Genomic DNA, 20,922 nt, shown 5'->3' on the forward strand with positions numbered 1-20,922 from the left:
TGAGTCTTGATTTTGTCTTGTTTATCTTGAACCCCAGATACTCTAGGAACTGGATTACTTTCAGTGTGGCTTTGTACATTCTCGACTGTTGGAGCCCAAATCAACCAATCGTCAAGATACGCTACTACCATTATCCCCTGAGACCTCAGTTGTTGGACGACTACTTCCGCCAACTTCGTGAACACCCTGGGTGCCACGTTCAGACCGAAGGGAACTACCTTGAAGGAGAATGCTTGATCTCCTATCTTGAAGCCCAGATAAGGGCGAAAGTGTCTTGCAATAGGGATATGATAGTATGCGTCTGTAAGATCAATAGAGGTGGTGACGGCCCCACGGGGAAGTAAGGTCCGCACCTGCGAGATGGTCAGCATTTTGAACTTGTCGCAGCGAATGGCCAAGTTTAAGCGGGACAAGTCTAAGATTACCCTTCTTTTTTGTGAGCCTTTCTTTGGAACGCTGAATAAGCGACCTTGAAACTTTAATCTGTTGACTCTCGCTATTGCTCCTTTCTGAAGGAGGTCCTCCGCATACTCCGTCATTTCTTTTGATGGAAGTTGAAGGAAAGGTCTGGATGGAGGAGGATCCGCAACCCAACTCCAACCCAGGCCTTTCGACACAATACTCTGTGCCCACTTGCTGAATCCCCACCGGTGCCGGAAGAGAAACAGCCTCCCTCCTACCTTCGAGCTCTCACTGCTGCTGGGTTGAGTGACCTCCGCGGCCTCCACGGAAGTGTTTTCCCCTGTTGAGAGACCTTCCTGATCCTCTCTGACGAAAGGATCCCCTACCTCTGCCTCCCCTGCCAAAGCGGTCGTATTGCTGAAAGGCCTGGCCTTCGAACACTTGGTTGAAGGCCTGGGGAGACAGCGTAGGAGGTGGAAGGTTGAGGCTGGGGGGAAATCACGTAGATGGGCTGTGATTGAGCCTTAGAAGTAGAGGGTTGGGCTGATTGTACTAAAGGAACAGCCGAAACAGCCTGGGTGAAGCGTTGCTGCTTTTTCTGGTAAGGCTGATAACGTTTCAGTTTCCTCTGAGACTTACCTCTTGCTGCTTGGTCTTGGCGTCTCTTTGCGGTGAGACCCCAACGATCCTTAAGGCTTTGGTTAAGCCTTGTCGCTTCCGCCTGGACCTCCTTTACCATCGAATCAGGAAAGAGGTCTGCCCCCCAGATGTTGGATAAAGCAACTTATTTCGGCTCGACGAAATAGTTGCTTCCTGAGGACATGTTTCCGGCAGTTAGTTCTGGCTGTAGCGAACTCAAACATGTCAGACTGGACTGTTTGCGTCAGTAACTTGGTGAGGAGCTTGAAGAGCGGCTCGGAACCGTAAGAAATCGTCGCTACTTCAGTCATTGCCATGGTATTAATGGACCTGGCGAGCCTAGTCTTGGCCTCAAATTCAGCTTGAATGAGGCTGTCCGGAAGCCAAGGCAGCTTCTCACCAAACTGATCCATAGCACAGTCTGGTTTGAGTTTGCCAGCCGAAAAGGTGTTGGGCAAAATCTTCCCCACAATTCTCCGAGTGAAGGAGGGCAAAGGAGATGTGGGGTCTGCTTCCCTTAACTGTGGCAAGACCCCCCCTTCTGGGGCTAGCTGGAATAGTGACCGTTGCTATCTTGCTGAGAAAGGGAAGAGGAGTTCCCTCCTCCATTGTAAAAATGGTGAAGGGACTCTTGAAGGCTTGAATTCTCGTATTTGAACAATCCATATCCTCTAAACACCTGAGCCATTCTCTTTGAGCCTGGTCACGTGAGTAGAGGACTGTCTCCTTAGGGACTTTGTCATCTCTAGTCATGGCTGCGTCAGTGAGTCTGGCGTAGCCAATGAACGGCGGTTGGAGACCCTCCGGGTAGAACTCGAAGTCCTCAATCCTTCGAGTACCACACTCCGGAATGGAAATAAGACCGTCCTGGAAAGGGGCGTATGACGCCACCCTCCAGGGGTTATTCATAGAGAACGGAGGCAGAGAGTCATGAGGTGGGGAGCTGAGAAGCTAGGTCCGGTTGCCGAAAGCTGGGGGAGTAGCTAGAGGGGCCGATTAAGTCCGGCGATGATATTGTCCTGAGACGTTAATCCTGTCGGACAACCGGGAGAACATCTGCTCCATGCTGCTCCTCAGAGAGCCGACCAAGTCTCCCATGTGTTGCAACAGTCCAGCATTGGGATCCAAACCGGAGGTGCTGCGGAGTGGATGGGTAACTTGGAACAGGTACCACGGGATGAGAGAGAGACGCTGGCTCAGACGGAGTACTGGGGCCTCTCCTTGGAGACCTGCTCTTTGAGGATTTGGAGCTTGAAGCAGAAGCTCTAGACCTCTCTGCTCCGGGGTTTGCAGCCGGAGACTTACGAGACGTTGACGCCGACGAAGTCTTTTTGGACGACGACGACGTCTTTTTGAGGGTTTTCACAACCTTCTGGCCCTTGACCTTAGGTCTTACCGAAGCGTCTTGTGTAAGTATAAAGGAGCTCAGCTCCTGGTAAAAGCCTTGGAAGGAAGCTAGAGAATTAGCAGGAGTAGAAGACCCAGTGGCGCCCAAGGGGAAGCCCTTGGGCGTCCAACGTACCTACCTCGACCAACAGGTCGTCAACACCTACCATGGGTTCTATATTCAAATCAAGTGTCGCGACATCCGACGAGATATCTTGGCCTGGTTCCTTTATCGAAGCGGCGAGCTGTTGATGAATCGCCGCCATAGTCGGGGCTGCCTCTGCCGGGTCGACGTAACCTGTCGACTTGCCGCCGGGGAGATTAGGACAGCCAACTTCTTCTCTAGAATGTAGGGCTGTCCCTTGGCGGCGTTCTTCCCGAATCCGCCGACCCAAGCCCTCAGGGTTGCTAGAGCGGTATCTCTAAACGGCGGGAGCCTGGAAGAGAGGGCGTTCATTAGTTTTAAGTTAAACTTAAGATTAAAACTTAAGTAATATTAGGCTTAGTCTAAAGACATAGGGGATGTACCATCCAATATAAAAAGAGCTTAAGCTTAAAATAAAAGATTAAAATTAAACTTAAGATCTAAAACATTTATTACAATTACCGAACGGAGTTGGGAATACTTACCCCGTCTAAGAACTGACTCACGAGATCGTAACATATGGTGCAGGTTTCGTGGAACCAGACCTGCAGATTCCCGTGCAGAGTCGCGCATGGAGCGTGGGACCTGCAGACTTCATGTCCACAGGGGTCCTGGAGCATGGCGTTGCATCCTGGATGCTCACAGTTGGTGGTCTGTAAGTGAAAGATACATGAGTACCCTAAAAGACATCACTTACAGCTAATAGGCTAATAGAACTCCGCTGCATGCCGGAGAGCGAAAAAATTTTGGGCATAACCCCTCCCTTACCGCCTGAATAGGCTATAACCCCGGAATGGTCCGGTGTGACAACGTAGGTAAGGGAGGGACCCCGGCTTAGCTAGCTTAAATTAAACTTATAATAGCTTAAAAATAAACACAAATATACTTAAGCCTAATTAGCACTAAGTTACCTTTAGGAATTAATTCCGGTTCGCCGGCGGCGGTTCGTCTCGAGATTCAAGCGAGACTGGATTGGTTAGAAAAGACCAACTGTACGCCTGAGGTCCGCCCGCAAGGGTGAACTAGCAACTTCCACGTGATTGACGGAGCTCCGGTAAGATAAAAAAGCACCAACAATCCGGGAAGGAGCGAGAGGGCGAAACAGACTCGAGCAAACAACGGGGCAACGGAGTAACAAAGGAGGGGGAAGGCCAATCCCCCTACCTAGCCACCCCAGCGCACCGAGAAGCAAGAGAACGGTCAAGTCCAGTCCTAGGTCTGTCCAGCCTCCCCTACTCCCTCCGCGTAGGGAGAGAGGGAGACAGGCACGGGTGGAGCGAGCGAGGACGGACCTCCCTCCCCCCGGCTCTATGGGAGAGCGGGAGGAGGGTAGGGTGACTGGACGGGCGCCTGGCTGCTTCGCGATCACATGGTGACCACGGAGCGGTAACATAAGAAAACACATCAATAAACATAGCCTAGGTTAAAGCAACCAACTAATCAGTGAGATGCTATCGAGAAGCAACAAAACTGATGAGAGGAAGCAATAAACTGGTGGGGACCATGAAATACAGGACCTAGGCTACGTAATACGCCAGACGCCATAGGCTAACCTAAAATACATAAAATCACTAAAATTAAATTAAAATGAAAGTAAGAAAGTAAATTAGTAGGAGAAAAAATCCAGGAGTGTACGACTAACCCGAAAGAAAGTCTACCACTCAAAGCTAGTCGGGGCCGATACTAAGAGCTGTGGCTAGGGTCTGGATGGAAAAATGCCTGCGCAAGGTAAAGAAGACATGCATGCATGACATAAACCAAGTAGGCTGGACCCCTAACATAATATAGATAACTAGTAATAGAGCGTAAAGTAACAAGGGAAGGTTCTAGGTATGGAAGACCAAGAACGAACCCGCCACGAGGCAGAACAATGCCGCCATGCTTCCGACCAAGAGCCAGTATTTATACCTAAAAAACGGCAAATACTGACTACAAAAGCTGGAAAAAACCAAATAGAAACATTAACGGATTACTTACTTAGCTCTGCGATGGCTGAACGCTCCATATCTAGTAAAATCCTTGTAAGGGGCACAAAAAACTACAAGAGCAAAAAAAGTATGTGTTTGTACACAGTGCGCCTAACCGCCGAAAGGGATGTCCACCAGAGGCGCAGCAGTCGGCAGCGTGGGATGGAGTAGTAGTAGTTGCTGCCCACTCTGTGGGTCGGCTCCCCTCTTGTGGGGGGTTTTGTCGTAGGAGATTTCTATTGGTAAGAGGTTCGTGGTAGTGGTCTCACTCGCCCTAGTGTTCATACCGACGCCCTCTTAGAGGGTGAGCGAGTCAGTGGTACTGACCTTTTCTTTATTTTATTTATTCTCTGGTATGTGTTAGTGCATTTACCTTAGAAATAATGGATTAAAGGGATATTTCGCGCAGCGACACGAACTGAGCCCAGAAAATAAGGCACAATATCATGAGAGTTGCAGGCTTCTGTTCAACAACACAAAGTTACACCGAGCTGAAAAAAGAGCAAGTTGTGTAGGTACTAGTGGTGAGGGCAGCAGAAGTAAGATTCCACGAAAGCTCCAAGAAACTAAAAGAAAAGAATACTTCTTCTGCAAAACTGAAGGAGGGGAGCTGAAAGAAGCAATGTCAATGCAAGTGAATAGGAGAATAAATGAACGTGCCAAAACACTCACTGATACGAAACTTCTCGCCAAACTAAATGCAGATGTCGTAGCCCAAGAAATGAAATATCACGCTGGCTGTTTGGTGGCATTGTATAAAGTTCAATCCTATCAGAATCATCCCATTATGGTGAAGCGATCCATCTAGCAAAAGCTGCTGGGATAATAAGGCAAGACATGCTCCGTCAGAAGTCGAATTTCAGCAGCTATTTTCATGACAAAGACTTAGAACAGGCTGTACCACCATCACTGCTTCACTTTGAATGCATGATCGAACATGGTGCAGACATCAAGTCACAATTCCATCATGGAGTGTCGAAATCAGCCTTTGCTACATCACAACTTCTACAGTTTGCCAAATAAAAGGAAGAAACGGATGTCCACAGGCATTCCAAGGACCGGAAGCCACATTGTGCAGTCTAAATGGGTCTGTATGTGTTTGCCTAGATGAGGGAGAGACAAATAATTGAAATGCTCCATGAGAATGGGCTCAGCAAATCATATGACCGAGTCCTAGAAATCTCAGTACAGTTAGGAGAAGCAGTTGTTGCACAGTAAGTGGAAGATGGAGTAATCTGTCCCCCAGTCTTGAGAAAGAATTTGTTCACAACTGGAGCAGTTGACAAGACAGGCAGTCCCCAGGTCACGATGGGTTCGGCTTATGAGGTTCCGAGGTTAAGGCGCTTTTCAATTATATTCATCAGAAATTATTTCCAGGGTTACAACGCATGTTCCAGGGTTACGACGCCTACAACGCTAACCTGGCAGAAGAAATATGACACCAAAAATGCAAAATAATCAATATTTGAAGTTTTTTTGGATGAAAAATACCATAAGAATGCAGTTTACATAGTTTAGAATGGACCCAAAGCATTAAAAGTAAGGTTTTCTTAGGATTTTTGACGATGTTCCGGCTTATGACGATTTTCGGGTTACAACGAATCTCAAGTGTTAGAAATCAGAAAGGATTGATATTTGTGTCCGACTGTGGGGAATAGCCATTCGGTCGTTAGCTTCACTCGAAGCTTTCTATTTTTCTTAATAAGTTTAATAGTAAATAAACTTAATGCTACTTAGTATAGTAACTATTAGCGTTAATGATAAGTAAAATGAATAATAAAATGAAACTTATGAATTAAATTACTTAAACTAGTAATTGCCTAATAGGTCTTAAGTTCGCGCGTGCGTAATATGTACCTGTCAAAGGTAAGAAGTAAATTACCTCGGAGGTTACCACAGCCATGGCGAACAGTTACAGTAAGAGTTTCTCATTAGCAAGGCCGGCATCTACATTGTAATAGGAAATTAACCCTGAACAAAACTGAACGTTCTAACTCCAAGACAACGACAATTTTGGAATACGTCAACGTCAACATTTGTGATAAGTGCTTTACATTATTATGTATCTTTGGCCATGTCTAGGGAAAAAGGTAATGTACGGCAATGTCACAAAGTTTTATTAGTGGATCTATTCTTTAATGTAAGTTGTTTTGGTTGTTAAATAATTGTTTTGTTTATTAAATATAAGTAAGATTGAAATTAAAATAAATTCCAATACAAGAACAGAACCCCCGTCGCAACCTGGGGTTTGCCTGTATAGTTCATAATTCGACTGCAACCATAGCTGAAACATCTTTACATGGTACAAGTGTCTCCATTTTCCAGCATCCACTGTAATCCACACATGAGCAATCCAGCTGAATGGGGGTGGACACAGACAGGAGAAGCATGGCAACACTACTACCGATTGCAGCAACCTGTCAAGAATTGACAAAGTGCTCCTGTAAGAAAGTTTGCAAAGGAAGATGCAAATGCTCTCAGGCAGAGCTTCCTTGCACATCACTCTGCAGCTGCATACATGAACAGTAGCAGATCGAGAAACAGCAGCACGGTATGCATAACTTAGAAAATGTACTAGCCAGGACAAAACAAACATCTTGGTGGTCATCTTGAGAAATATGTCTCAGAGTGCTTTTTAAACAGGAAAATATAGTTCAGCGGGCTTCAAAACATAGGAATCCACACTTAGATCATGCAAATCAGACAACTACAAATATTTCTAAGCAAAACATCTACTTCGGGTGGTTATTTTGGCAGCCATCTTGAAAATGTCTGCCATCTTGGATTTTCAATTGGCCAATCGGGCAGATTTGATCAGTATACCTTGGAGGACACTTGTGCCAAATTTGATGCTTGTATCATCATTTGCACGATTTTTCTGTTATCTGCCCCACTATTCCATACTCTGCCCTTTTAGCATTAATCCCATGAGTCCATAACCTTCAATACCTACGCCTACTCCTTCACCACTTCAGCCACAGCAACACTGATATTTCTGCAAGAGCGTTTGCATCCATCTAGTCCCTGTTTAGCTTGATTCTGACTTTCTGACTCAGTCAGTGGGAACGGCGCCAATTCTAAATGACTCAAGTCAAATGGCCAGCCCATCTTGACTTGACTTGCTTGGTGTAAATGCAGCATAAGGGTAAGTCATTTAAAGACAAAACAGTGGATGTGCTATCAAAATACCTTATTGTTGTCCTGGCTTGACTTCTCTGGTCAGTCTGTCTCTGCAGTTGGTAATATTTGGCTAAAACAGAATTAGCTGCTAAGGTCATTGATGGCTGAAGGGAACGTATATGGCAGAAATATGTCTGAAGTTTTTCCATACTCCAGTCTTCCTCATTTCCACCATCACTTGACAAAACGTCACGCCCTTCTAGGATGTAATCTGACACTATTCTGAAAGTAAGCAACTAGTACTACTGTGTTTTCTTAACTGCAATACAGTATACAATAATTGTAAAAATACATAACAGAAATAACATAAATATTTACATAACATACAAAAGTATTTTCTAATTTTGGTTGACTAAAAGTAATATTATCTAATTTTAGTTGACTAAAATAAAATTACTTCAAAATTGGTTGATTTTTAACACTCCAACAAATATTAATTTTCACAACATAATTTATTATTTACTTACCTAATGTTAAACATAGCTATAGTATATACGTGCGGACTGGTGCATAAGCATTCATATGAAAAAAGATCACTTGGCTCACCCAGATGACTGTCTAGTTCATCTGTTCTCCAGAGGTGTGATTTGAATGATTAGTTCTGTCAGGATGATCAAGGATGGCCTACTAGTTGTGGGGAGGCTGGGCAGGGTCTGCTTTAACAAAAGGTATCCAAATAATACATTTTTTTGTGAAAATTTATATTATTTTGGATAAATCTTGCATATGTACTGTTAAAGATAGCTGATTCCCATACTGAGATTAGGACTGTGGGCCATACAGCTAATGTCTGCTCAGCCATGTGAGCAAAAGGTTTCTTACATGAACCCAAAACATTCTTACTTGACCTGGAATCCTTTCTGGCTATTACTGCTGACAGAAGGTGGATTACATTCAAGGAACAAGGTTCTCAAATGTGTGCAGCAACCTTGCAGCAAAAACTGCTTCAGCTTCAGCCAGAACAGATAAGAGGCATGAAGGAACCCCTTGCCTGGGTCCAAAGAAAAAAAGAAAAAAAAATCAAATAAATACCTAATGATATAAAGTTACCTCCTATACAACATATGTACAGTGATGCTCAAATCTGATGTGACATGATTCTTTTTGAATCATCTAGATTCTCTGACTCAACTAGACGTAGCCAAGTAGTGTTAAACTTTTATTTTTATTTCTAATGTCATACATGTCAAAAAGTTTCCAAATTCACAGCTAGTACTCTTTCCCTTATGGTTATATATAAACATGATCCCTTTAATGCATTGGTAGCTATAAACTGTAATCTTTGTGATTTGAACTTTTTTTTTCTACGTTGCTTAGTTCAATGTATGGTGTGATAAGGTTTAGTGGTGCCATCAGTGACAGCGCACTTAACATGCTCCTCGGGCTGGTCAACATAACCTCTGCAGCATTATAACAGTAGACCTAATAAGCTCAACCAACAGCCATAACATTTTCAAAATGGGAATATGAATTACATAAAATTTTCTTTGAATGTTGAAGTTTTAGGCTGTGCTTAAGCTGCCTGTATGTTGCAAAATGATTTCCAGGCTTAAACAAATAATCTAAGCCTTCTGAGATGTAATCTGTTACTAATGAATTTATTTGTAGATTACCTGTTTTGAGGAATAAATGATAATGATGATTTTGATTATAGGCAGTCTACAGTTAACGGTGGACTCCAGTTTTAAAATTTCAACATCAATTTGATATAATTTCAATACTTATAATTTCTGAACCACGTAGCTATAAGGAGGTGAGAAAACTGGTTTAGAGTCTGCCCAGCAGCCATCTGGAGGTTCACTGTAATGAGGTCCCAAATACGGGAGAGTTTATAAAGAGTTCCCTCCTCTGTACGGAGTGGGAGGAAAAGCTTAAAATTACCTTTCTTTCCACAGAAGTCTCTCTCTCAGAGTTATTATTTAATTTTATTTTTTAATTTTATTACTATTATTTCGGGTAAAGTATTATTATTACTATATATCATTATTATTATAGGTACAGAATTATTATTATTATTCTATGCTTTTATAGACTTGGAGAGTGGCAGAACACTATGGTATACCACTGAAAGTGATAAGGATACTAAAGAACTGGTACCAAGGTGTGTGCAGCTGTGTACAGCTGGATGGACAGCAAAGTGACTGGTTCCCAGTTGGAAATGGGCTAAGACAGGGATGTGTTATGTCACCCACCTTGTTTCATGTATACTATACTGACCATATAATGAGAAGAGTAATGGAGAATGAAAACAGAGGGGCTAGTATTGGTGGAGTTTTTATGGATTTGGACTTTGCTGATGATGTTGCATTGGTTGCTGATACGTGGCTGGTGCTGGTAGGTAAGGTAATGAGGATGGAGACAGAGACACAGAATTTTGGCTTGAACATCAGCACTAAGAAGAGTGAGATCATGGTTGAGTAAGGATGACAATTGGGTGCACATGGAGGATATGACAATCAGAGGACAGGAACTCAAGCAAGTTGAGAAGTTTGTATACTTGGGAAGTGTGGTAACAGCAGACAAGAGGCAAATTGAAGATATACACAGAAGAAAACTAGGAGCAGCAAGAGCTTTTGAGGTTCTGAGAAAAAACGTCTGGTCAAGGCATGAAATCAGCTTGAAAAATAAGATGAGAATATTCAATGCAGTAGTAATACCAGTCCTAATGTATGGCTCGTCCACCTGGGCACTGACCAGAACAGAGGAGAGAGGGTTGGATGCTTTTGAGAGGAAGCTGCTGAGAAGGATACTTGGCATTAAATGGGATGATTATGTTAGAAGTGATGACATCAGGATGAGATTGAGGCAAAGGCCAGTCAGTATCAGGATGAAGAGGGGAAGGCTGAAATGGTTTAGACATGTTGAGAGGATGGATGGGAATAGAGATCCCAGGAGAGCACTGAGAGCAGTACACATAGGTAGAAGACCGCTGGGTAGACCAAGAACGAGGTGGATTGACAAAGTCAGGGATCTTGAGGATGAAGTCCATAACCTAGAGGAAGCAAGGGAAATGGCTCTGGATAGAGACAGATGGAGAGGAACTGTATCAGCCTTATGCCACTGGCCAGTGGCGGGAAGATAAAGTAAAGTAATTATTATTACTAAATCTTATAACTTGATTTTTGATAGTATAGTAATTGCTTTCTCATCCTCAAGGATTACCCTTTCTATGGTCTATCCAGAGCAAGCATGGTGACCAGACTAATGCCAAAGAATTCTCTTAACTGGTCTTGTATACGCCTCAGTGGCATGATCGGTTTGCTCTTGGTCTGCCACTTCGGTGGCCTTGAGATCAATTCTTGGCCATCCCATTGAGGAGTGAGAGATGTGTATTTCTGGTAATAGAAGTTCACTCTCGACGTAGTTCGGAAGTCACATAAAGCCGTTGGTCCTGTTGCTGAATAACCACTGGTTCCATGCAACGTAAAAACTCCATACAAACAATAACTGGTCTTGTGGCTGAGTATTGTGTTGTAATGATAAACAATAAAACACGTGATAAAGTATAAATGGACTCAGGATAAGAGGACACTTTCTATTATCCTTAGCAAATGTCAAAAGCCGCAAGAAGAAGTAGTTATGCATATATGCACTGTCATATTTTTTACATACAACCAAAATTCCACCAAGCCGCCATTTCTTTCTTGTGGTCGACAGAGAAATCTGGGCTCCAAATATTTTGCTCATTGATTTCATTACAGAGGATCATGGAAACATCTAAGTTGAAAGCTAAGTGTATCACTTTAAGTTTTAGTTAAAAGTTTTTTCCAGTTTAGACTGTAAAAAAATTATTTTTATGGGCCAAGCCCATGTCGCTTTGTGAAATATCCCTTCAGTTCATATTTCTAAGGTAAATAATACTAACATTACCAGAGAAAAATAAAAGAGGGGGATGTCAAGAGTATCCTGACTCGCTCACCCTAAATAAAAAGAGGGTGTCGGTATGGTATTGGGGCGAGTGAGACCACTACCACAGCCGTCTTGCCATTTAGATCTCTTCTCCATCAAAATCCCCCTGCCAGAGAGAGCTGGTACACAGCCTGCACCAGCAAATACTACTACTCACCCACCCACGCTAACACCAGCGCCTCTGGTGGCCAACCTTTCCGTTAGCGACATCTTGCCCGCACGTGCTTTTTTGCTCTGTGTTTGTGATCGCTAATTTGGATTTTTCTGCAACCATGGAACTCCAAGCCATCGCCGCAGCTAAGTTAAGTACTGCCGAAAGGTTACACATTATTTTTAGCCACACAGGATCCGTTTTCAACCGTTTTTTAGGTATATTAACGGCACCTCCTGCGTCTAGTCTCGGGCTCGCCATACCGGCTCGCCTCGTGTGTTTTTAGCTAGCTTCTTCGGTCCCCCATACCGTAGTAGCTATTGCTGTGCAGTATTTATTATTAATTTTATGGTTACTTTTATGTATGGTGCAAGATGTGCTACCGAAATTATATTTTCATTGTATTATTCGGAAATCCTATGCCTTATGTCTTAGCTCAGTGTTCATGCATGCATGTGCCTTTGTCTAGGTCTGTTAGGCATGTGGGGTCATAACCCCTCTCTCTCTTTAGTCCTACCACCCTGGCCGTCGCCCTCCGTTTTACGTATCGGCAGAGGCCAGCTCCCGAGTAGTTGGATTTTTTACCTCCCAGGTAGGCTAGCCTAACTTCTCTTGGACGTCTCTTTTTCTTTTCCCTCGATTTCCTTCCTTTCTATTTTAATACGATGTATTATAGGTATTTTATGTTGCACGTTAGAGACGGTTTGAGTTAGCCTAGGCTATCTCTTTCGCCTGGCCTATTCGTCAGCGTGGTCCTACCACGGTCGCGGTGGGCCAGACGATCGCCACGAGCCACCAGCTCAGTCCCCCTTCCTGCCTCCCTCCCCATAGCGGGGGGGAGGCAGTCCACGCTCGCTCACGGTTGCCACGGCAACCAACCGGGCTCTCCTCCCCTCTTCCTCCCTACCCAGGGAGGATATGGGAGTTAAGGGGGGGGATCTTGGGTCTGGCTCTTAGTACCGTTCTCTTCCTGGGATCCAGGGGGGGTACCTCGTGCGTTCGGGTTGGGTTGGCCACCCCTCCCGCTCGTGCTGGGTCCTCTTCGGGTCCCTTCTCAGCTCTCTCCCTCCCTCGGTCACCCCCCTGCCTACCCACCGCGCTAGCGTCGGGATCCGCTGGCTCCGCCAGCTCGTCGGGGGGTGGCGGAGAATAACTCTCACATGCACCTGTATTTATTTTCTATACTTGTCTTACAATTATATTGTTATCATTATTTTATATCCCACTAGTCTGGCGGAGTGCCCGCTCACCATCCGGGTCCTCCCCCTGCTTGCGGAATTTTGTACGGCGGAGCTGAGCTCCAACTGTTTTTGTTATTTATCAGGCTTAATCCTCTCATGTCTTTCTGCTGTCCTTGTACCCCTCACCCTCGGTGTTTAGACCAGTAGCTGGTTCGGTGGGATCTACTCCGGTGCTCCGGTAACTATCAAACTAGTTTACCAGGTCTTACGGACTATCTCTACAGGAGAACATGAGAGGACTATGCCCAGAAAATTTTTTACTCCGGCATGCAGCGGAGTATTATATCTCTTAGCGGGCTAGTCCTGTTAGTAACTGCTGATACTCATATATCTGTCCACTTACAGGCTACCAACTGCCAAGAACCTGGGTGCAACGCCATTCTTCAGGATCCATGTGGTCACGAGGTCTGCCGGACCCACGCCCCCTGTGCCATCCGCCATGGTGAACTAGTGGTATGGCACCACGAAGCCTGCTCCATCTGTTACGACTTGGTGGATCAGTTTTCCGCCGGAGTAAGTATATACCGGAGTGGTATACTTATTCTGTTCTTGGCATACTTATTACTGTTCATAGAAACATAGGATAAGAGATATAAACATTATTTAGTTTTAGTTGTTTAATCATATAATTTTCGGGCTTCGTTGTAAGGACTACAATGACCCTTTATTCCAGGCTGCCGCCATGAAGGACGCCGCATCGGCTACCTTGAGGGCCTGGGTCGGCGGGTTCGGGAAGAACGTTTCTAAGGGGCAGCCATACATCCTGGACAAGAGTATGGCTGTCCGCATCTTCCCGGGCGTGAAGGAAATTTGTTAGTTGAGGTAGGTTTGTTTGGAGCTCAAGGGTTTCCCTTGGGCTTATCTGGATCTTCTTCCCCTAATCCTTCTTCTTCTTTCCAAGGCTTTTGCGAATCCGATATTCCGGGTAGGATGTCATCAGCTTCAGCTGTCCCTAAGGTGAAAGGGAAGCGAGAGCAAAAGACCCTTGAGAGGACGTCTTCTAAGAAGACATTGTCCTCTGCTTCTCATAAGACTCCGGCTCACCACCCCGGAGCAGAGAAATCGAAGTCCTCTTTGACTTCACAGTCAAAAGGGTCAAGAGGCAAGTCCTCTAGAGATAAGGCCCATGCTTCCACAGAGCCGGAGCCATCTACGTCCACCGGAGCACGCCCTCAGTTCTTCCTCAGTCTGGCATGGCGTTACAACCAATGCCAGACTATGAATCTCTTCCTCCCTTCACGGCGAGCAATCCTTGGAGGGTCGCAGCCTATGCTCCCTTCAAGGATGGGATGATAACTATCCCAGACTGTGGTACTCGAAGAATTGAGGGCTTCGAGTTCCACCCCGCCAACCTCCAACCACCCTTTATGGGTTATGCTCGTCTGACGGAGACTGCAATGAGGAGGGAGGATAGGATCCCGAAAGAGACGGTGATCTATAGTCGGGATCAGGCTCAGAGAGAATGGATTAGAAGTCTAGAAGATTGGGATTGTGTCAATACCAAGCTTCAGGCTTTTAAAAGCCCATTTACTATCTTTGTGGCAGAGGAGGAAACGCCAATCCCCTTTACCACAAATTTAGCAGAGCTAACTATGCAGGCCGCCATGAAAGACGAGCCTATGTCCCAGCTGAAGGAGACAGAGCCAACATCTCTTCTCCTTCCAGGATCTGAAGACCTATGGGCTGATCTGCCAGCTACCTTCACGGTCGGGAAGCTCAAACCAGATTGTGCAATTGTACAATTTGGGGAGAGGCTCCCTAGGTTGTCGGATAACCTGATCCAAGCAGAATTTGATGCTAGGACCAGGTTAAGGAGGACTTTGAACGCCCTAGTTATGACCGAGGTTACCGCAGTCACATATGGGACGGAACCTCTGTTCAAACTCTTAACTAAAGCACAGACACACACCGTGCAGTGTGATCTGTATGACTTTGTGACAGCTAGACGCAACTGCAGAAAACATGTACTGCAGGAAGCCACAATCAGGCATGAACCAAACAAGCTGCTTGCGTCTTCCATCTGGGGCGCTGACCTCTTCCCCGAAGCAGTGGTGAACGAGGTTCAGCATGAAGCGACCAGGCTTAATCAGAGCCTTAGGGTCCGGTGGGGACTTTCTTCCAAGAGGAAACCAGAAGTCACCCCTTCAACTTCAAAAAAGCTGAAGAAGCCTAGAAAGTTCCCACCTTTCCTGGCTGCTCAGCAACAACAGGTAATGCAAGCAGTACCAATGTCCCAGGTGGTTCAGCCGTCAACAGCGAAGAACCAGTCCCAACCCATTCTCCTCCTGACTTCCCAGAACCAGCCCTCGACTTCTTACGCTGTATCTCCGGCCTTTAATCCAGTCTTTGAAGGCCAGGCGTTCCAAGCCTTTAATAGGTTTGGAAGAGGAAGCAGGGCTAGAGGTGCATTTCGCCAAAGAGGCGGCGGAAGGACACCTAGCAGGGGTAAGCACTTCCGAGGCGGACGAGGATCACGCCCCGCCCCAAGTCAGTGAGGACCCTCAGGTGGGAGGGAGGCTGTTCCTCTATCGTCACAGATGGGGATTCAGCAGCTGGGCACAAAGCATTGTGTTCAAAGGACTGGGATGGAGTTGGATCAAAGGTCCCCCTCCATCCAAAACATTCCTTCAGGAACCAACAAAGGAATTGACAGAGTATGCACAAGAACTCCTTCAGAAAGGGGTAGTATCAAGAGTTAAACATTTAAAGTTTCAAGGACACTTGTTCAGCGTGCCAAAGAAAGGCTCAACCAAACGAAGAATAATCTTAGACTTGTCCCGTCTAAACTTATTCATTCGTTGCGACAAGTTCAAAATGCTAACAGGTGCGGACCTTACTTCCCCGTGGGGCCGTCACCACCTCTATCGATCTTACAGACGCATACTATCATATCCCAGTTGCAAGACACTTCCGCCCATATCTAGGCTTCAGGCTAGGAAACCAGGCATTCTCCTTCAAAGTGATGCCCTTCGGGTTGAATGTAGCTCCCAGGATATTCACGAAGATAGCGGAATCAGTAGTCCAACAACTAAGATCCCAAGGGATAATGGTAGTAGCATATCTGGATGATTGGCTCATTTGGGCAACAACCGTCGAAGAATGTCTCAAAGCCACGAGAAAGGTAATCCAGTTTCTGGAACATCTGGGGTTCCAAATAAACAAGGTCAAGTCCAGGCTAACGCTGGAATCTCGCTTTCAGTGGCTCGGCATTCAGTGGGATCTGAAATCCCCCACTCTGTCAATTCCGTTGGCCAAAAGGAAAGAAATAGCCAAAGCAACAAGGCAATTCCTCAAATGCAAACAGACATCAAGGAGAAACCAGGAAAGAATCCTAGGTTCTCCAATTTGCGTCAGTTACAGATGTTCTGATGAAAGCAAAATTGAAGGATATAAATCGAGTTTGGCACTCAAAAGCAAACAACAAATCTCGAGACAAGTTATCAGCCATCCCGCCGATTCTCCGCAAGCGTCTCCGCCCCTGGGCGGAGGCCAAGAACCTGTCCAAAAGAGTCCCTCTCCAATTTCCCCCTCCGGCATTGGTTATCCACACTGATGCTTCTCTAAGCGGGTGGGGAGGATACTCCCAATTCAAGAAAGTACAAGGGACTTGGTCACCTCAGTTCCGCCGGCTTCACATAAATGTACTGGAAGCTATGGCAGTATTCCTCACATTGAAGAGGCTTCTACCAGCCAAGGGTTCCCACATTAAACTGGTATTGGACAGTGCAGTGGTGGTACACTGCATCAACAGAGGAGGATCCAAATCAAGTCATGTGAACCATGTCATGATAGCCATTTTCTCTTAGCAGCCAAGTACAAATGGCATCTATCCTCCACTCATCTGGCGGGAGTAAGGAACGTGATAGCAGACGCCCTGTCTCCATCAGTTCCTCTAGAATCGGAGTGGTCCCTGGACAGGCGCTCATTCCAGTGGATATGCCAAAAGGTCCCAGACCTCCAGGTGGATCTTTTCGCATCACAATCGAACCACAAGCTCCCTTGCTACGTGGCCCCCAACCTGGACCCTCTGGCTTATGCCACAGACGCCATGTCCATAGATTGGAATCAGTGGAAGAAAATATACATCTTTCCTCTAGTGAATCTTCTATTGAAAGTCCTGAACAAGCTCAGGTCTTTCAAGGGACAAGTTGCTCTAGTAGCCCCCGACTGGCCCAAGAGCAATTGGTACCCTCACCTTCTGGAATTGAGTCTCTGGCCTCAATGGATTCCCAATCCCAAACTGTCTCAGTCAGTACAAATGAGGACTGTGTTCGCTTCCTCAGGAATTCTCAAAACCCTAACTTTATGGACTTCATGAAGTTCGCAGCTAAAAAAGATGCAAATATTGATCCTCAGAATATCCTTTTCTTAGAATCGGATAAAAGAGAATCAACATTGCGTCAGTATGACGCAGCTGTTAAAAACTAGCAAATTTCCTGAAGGAAACGGATTCTAGAACCATGACTATTAATTTGGCTATATCCTTTTTCAGATCCCTATTTGAAAAAGGTCTAGCAGCTAGTACTATTACAACCAATAAGTCAGCGTTAAAGAAAATCTTCCAGTTTGGCTTTAAGATAGACTTAACAGACTCTTACTTTTCGTCTATCCCTAAAGCTTGTGCTAGGCTCAGACCATCAGAAAGACCTAGTTCAATTTCATGGTTCTTAAATAACATTCTCAAACTGGCTTCAGATTCTGACAACGATTCATGTAGCTATATAACGCTCTTAAGGAAAACATTATTCTTACTGAGTCTGGCCTCAGGAGCCAGGATATCTGAACTGTCGGCTCTCTCCAGAGACTCTGGCCATGTTGAATTCCTCCCCTCAGGAGAAGTTGCTAAAAACGAGGATCCTTTAATGAGATGGGCCCCTTGGAAGATCCTCCCTCTTCCTCAAGACCCTTCTCTATGTCCAGTGACGACCTTACGAGCCTATTTGTCCAGGACATCTTCTACGTCCTCAGGCCCCCTGTTTATAAGGGAAAAAGGTGGCACCATTTCCTTAAAAGGAATCAGACAACAAATCCTGTATTTTATCAAACATGCCAACCCTGATTCATTCCCTAAGGGCCATGACATCAGGGCAGTAGCCACCTCAATTAATTATTTCCAACATATGAATTTTGATGATTTAAAGAAATACACAGGCTGGAAGTCGCCGACAGTTTTCAAACGTCACTACCTGAAATCCTTGGAATCTCTTAAATTTCCGGCAGTGGCAGCGGGAAACACAGTTTCTCCTGACACTGTCTAAGTAGCTTTAGTCATAGATCCAGATCTCCTTTCTACCTGCCTCACTAACATTTTCCTTTAACCTACCACCAGGCTCAACCCATTTGAGCCTTAGCTGCCTAAAAAGGCTATATAGTGATGTGTCCCTTATTTTTTTGCTAGGGTCACTCACCGTGCACGGACGGGATGCCGAATACATTTTTGTCGAAGGACAAGAAGCAGAAGCCAGGAAGCCGAACGGACAGAAAGCCGAACAGACATAATGCCGAACAGATACAATGCCGAACAGACATTAAGTCGAACGGACAAAATGCCGAATATTGCTAAGATTACGAAAGATAGATATGAGCAAAAACAATACTAGGATGATAACATTTGCTGAGAGATATAAATAACTTTTCACTAATTCGATAATTACTATTTAACTGCTTGTTTAATAATCAATTACCTAGTTTCTTAATACTGCTTTGTAGTTATATATTTTTTTTCTTTATTCAAATTTGACTATAAGAAAAAAAACAATAATTATTTTTTTTCTTCAGTCGTTAGAAAATCGATAAGAAGGCTTTTTCTTTGTCTTTTTTTAAAATTTTAGAACACCGTCGGGAGGATGTGAATGATCTGAAGCTTGTCCATGTTCGATATCACTGATCGTTCTAATTCTACCATTGCACACTTTTCGTCGCTCACATCTCCAGTAAGTAGTTTCTTTAACAGGTTTTATCGACAACGTATGAATATCCATTATGAAGCAATTTTCGGCCACAACGTCCTGTCTTAGTGAATTCCATGGTTGAACTCGCAAAAAATAAATTCCATAGTCAAATTTGAATGTAGAAAAAAAAATATATAACTACAAAGCAGTATTAGTAAACTAGGTAATTGTTCATTAAACAAGCAGTTAAATAGTAATTATCGAATTAGTGAAAAGTCAAACTTCATTGAAGAAAAAAAATCTTAACTATTATTATTTTTGCTTATATTTATCTTTCGTAATCTTAGCAATATTCGGCATTTTGTCCGTTCGACTTAATGACTGTTCGGCATTGTGTCTGTTCGTCATTATGTCTGTTCGGCATTCTGTCCGTTCGGCTTCCTGGCTTCTGCTTCTTGTCCTACGACAAAAATGCATTCGGCATCCCGTCCGTGTACCTCACTCACACCTGTACTTAATTGCCAAATAAGGCTATATTGTGATGTTCACCCTTATTTTTATGCTAGAGTGACTCACTTCTGTATATATTGATATTTTCTAGTTTTAAGTTATCATAAGTTAGCATAAGTATAGTACTAAGTCCTATTATAAGTTAGCATAAGTGTAATATTAAGTTCTATTACGTATTTTAAGGCTAACATATGTTACTATGCATTAATTAAGATTTTGTATGATAACTTTGTAAATATTTAAACTAGATTATACTCATATTTTATAATTATGTGTTTTCTTGTTACCTCTTTCTATATCTTTTCCCAAGCTTGTGCTAATTCTCTGGTACTATTTCACAAAGCGACACGGGCTTGGCCCAGAAAAGGGATTTTGACGAAGGAAAAATCTATTTCTAGGCAATGGCCCGTGTTGCCCAGTGAAATCCCCCCCTATTTTTCTCTCCCACCCCTGTGCCCAAGCTTGTTCTTCTAACGTCAAGGATGGCCACCAGAGGCGCTGGTGTTAGTGAGGGTGGGTGAGTAGTAGTAGTTGCTGGCGCGGGCTGTGTACCAGCTCTCTCTGGCAGGGGGATTTTGATGGAGAAGAGATCTAAATGGTAAGAGGTCCGTGGTAGTGGTCTCACTCGCCCCAGTACCATACCGACACCCTCTTTTTATTTAGGGTGAGCGAGTCAGGATACTCTTGACATCCCCCTCTTTTATTTTTCTCTGGTAATGTTAGTATTATTTACCTTAGAAACATGAACTGAAGGGATATTTCACTGAGCGACACGGGCCATTGCCCAGAAATAGATTTTTCCTTCGTCAAAATCTCTTTATTGTGCACTGGATGGATGGGTGGATGGATGGATGGATGATGAAATTTAGGGACAAGCCCAAGCACTGGGACCTATTATAGTCATTCAGCGCTGTAATGGAATGAAATAAATAACTTGATGATTAATAAAACGTAAATGAACGTGATAATAATCTAAAGTGAATAAAACTTAAAAACTGCATTTCATTAAAAAAATTTAATAAAAAATACATAAAAAAATACTTCTATATTAAAATACAAATAAAAGTATAACTGCATACAAGTGTATGCATTAGGTGAAAGATAAAATTAAATATTAATAAAATAAGTCAAATTTTATAATATATATCAATCTCTTTTAAGAACTTTACAAGGTTATTGACATCAAACATCATATCCTAAAATATAAGAAAGTTGTTTCCCTGAAAGACCTTGGTCTAAATATCCTGTTGTCTAGTTGGCAAATGACCTTATTGGAAGGATTTTCGGAATTGCTTGTAATGCGCATTAGTAGCGCAGACCCAGTTCCTCCCGTCATAAGTCAAGTGGCAGTTGATGGGCATCTAAATACAGACTCTCAACAAGAGATGTACGGAATGCACCAGAGCAAATTCATAATCCCATGTTATGGACAATATTGAGGTTGTTAAGTTTAATTTTACATGTTGAAAAATAAATCTGACACCCATCTTAACCCTTAAAC

The 20,922-nt window shown here is 44.1% G+C and overlaps 1 protein-coding gene across 3 annotated transcripts in view; it reads right to left on the minus strand.

The window, feature by feature from the left end:
• LOC135201684 (DNA helicase MCM9-like) overlaps nt 1–20,922 on the minus strand; it is a 722,480-nt gene that overhangs the window by 142,047 nt on the left and 559,511 nt on the right. For 2 of the 3 annotated variants that reach the window (XM_064230820.1, XM_064230818.1), the window contains one exon: nt 7,729–7,941. The exons of the other annotated variant lie outside the window; for it this stretch is intronic. In XM_064230820.1, the coding sequence (XP_064086890.1) occupies nt 7,729–7,941 (213 nt within the window). The remainder of the gene's footprint in view (nt 1–7,728; nt 7,942–20,922) is intronic. 3 annotated transcript variants of the gene reach the window in all.

The sequence above is a fragment of the Macrobrachium nipponense genome, chromosome 28 (genome assembly GCF_015104395.2).
Source record: "Macrobrachium nipponense isolate FS-2020 chromosome 28, ASM1510439v2, whole genome shotgun sequence".
Taxonomy (NCBI): Eukaryota; Metazoa; Arthropoda; class Malacostraca; order Decapoda; family Palaemonidae; genus Macrobrachium; species Macrobrachium nipponense.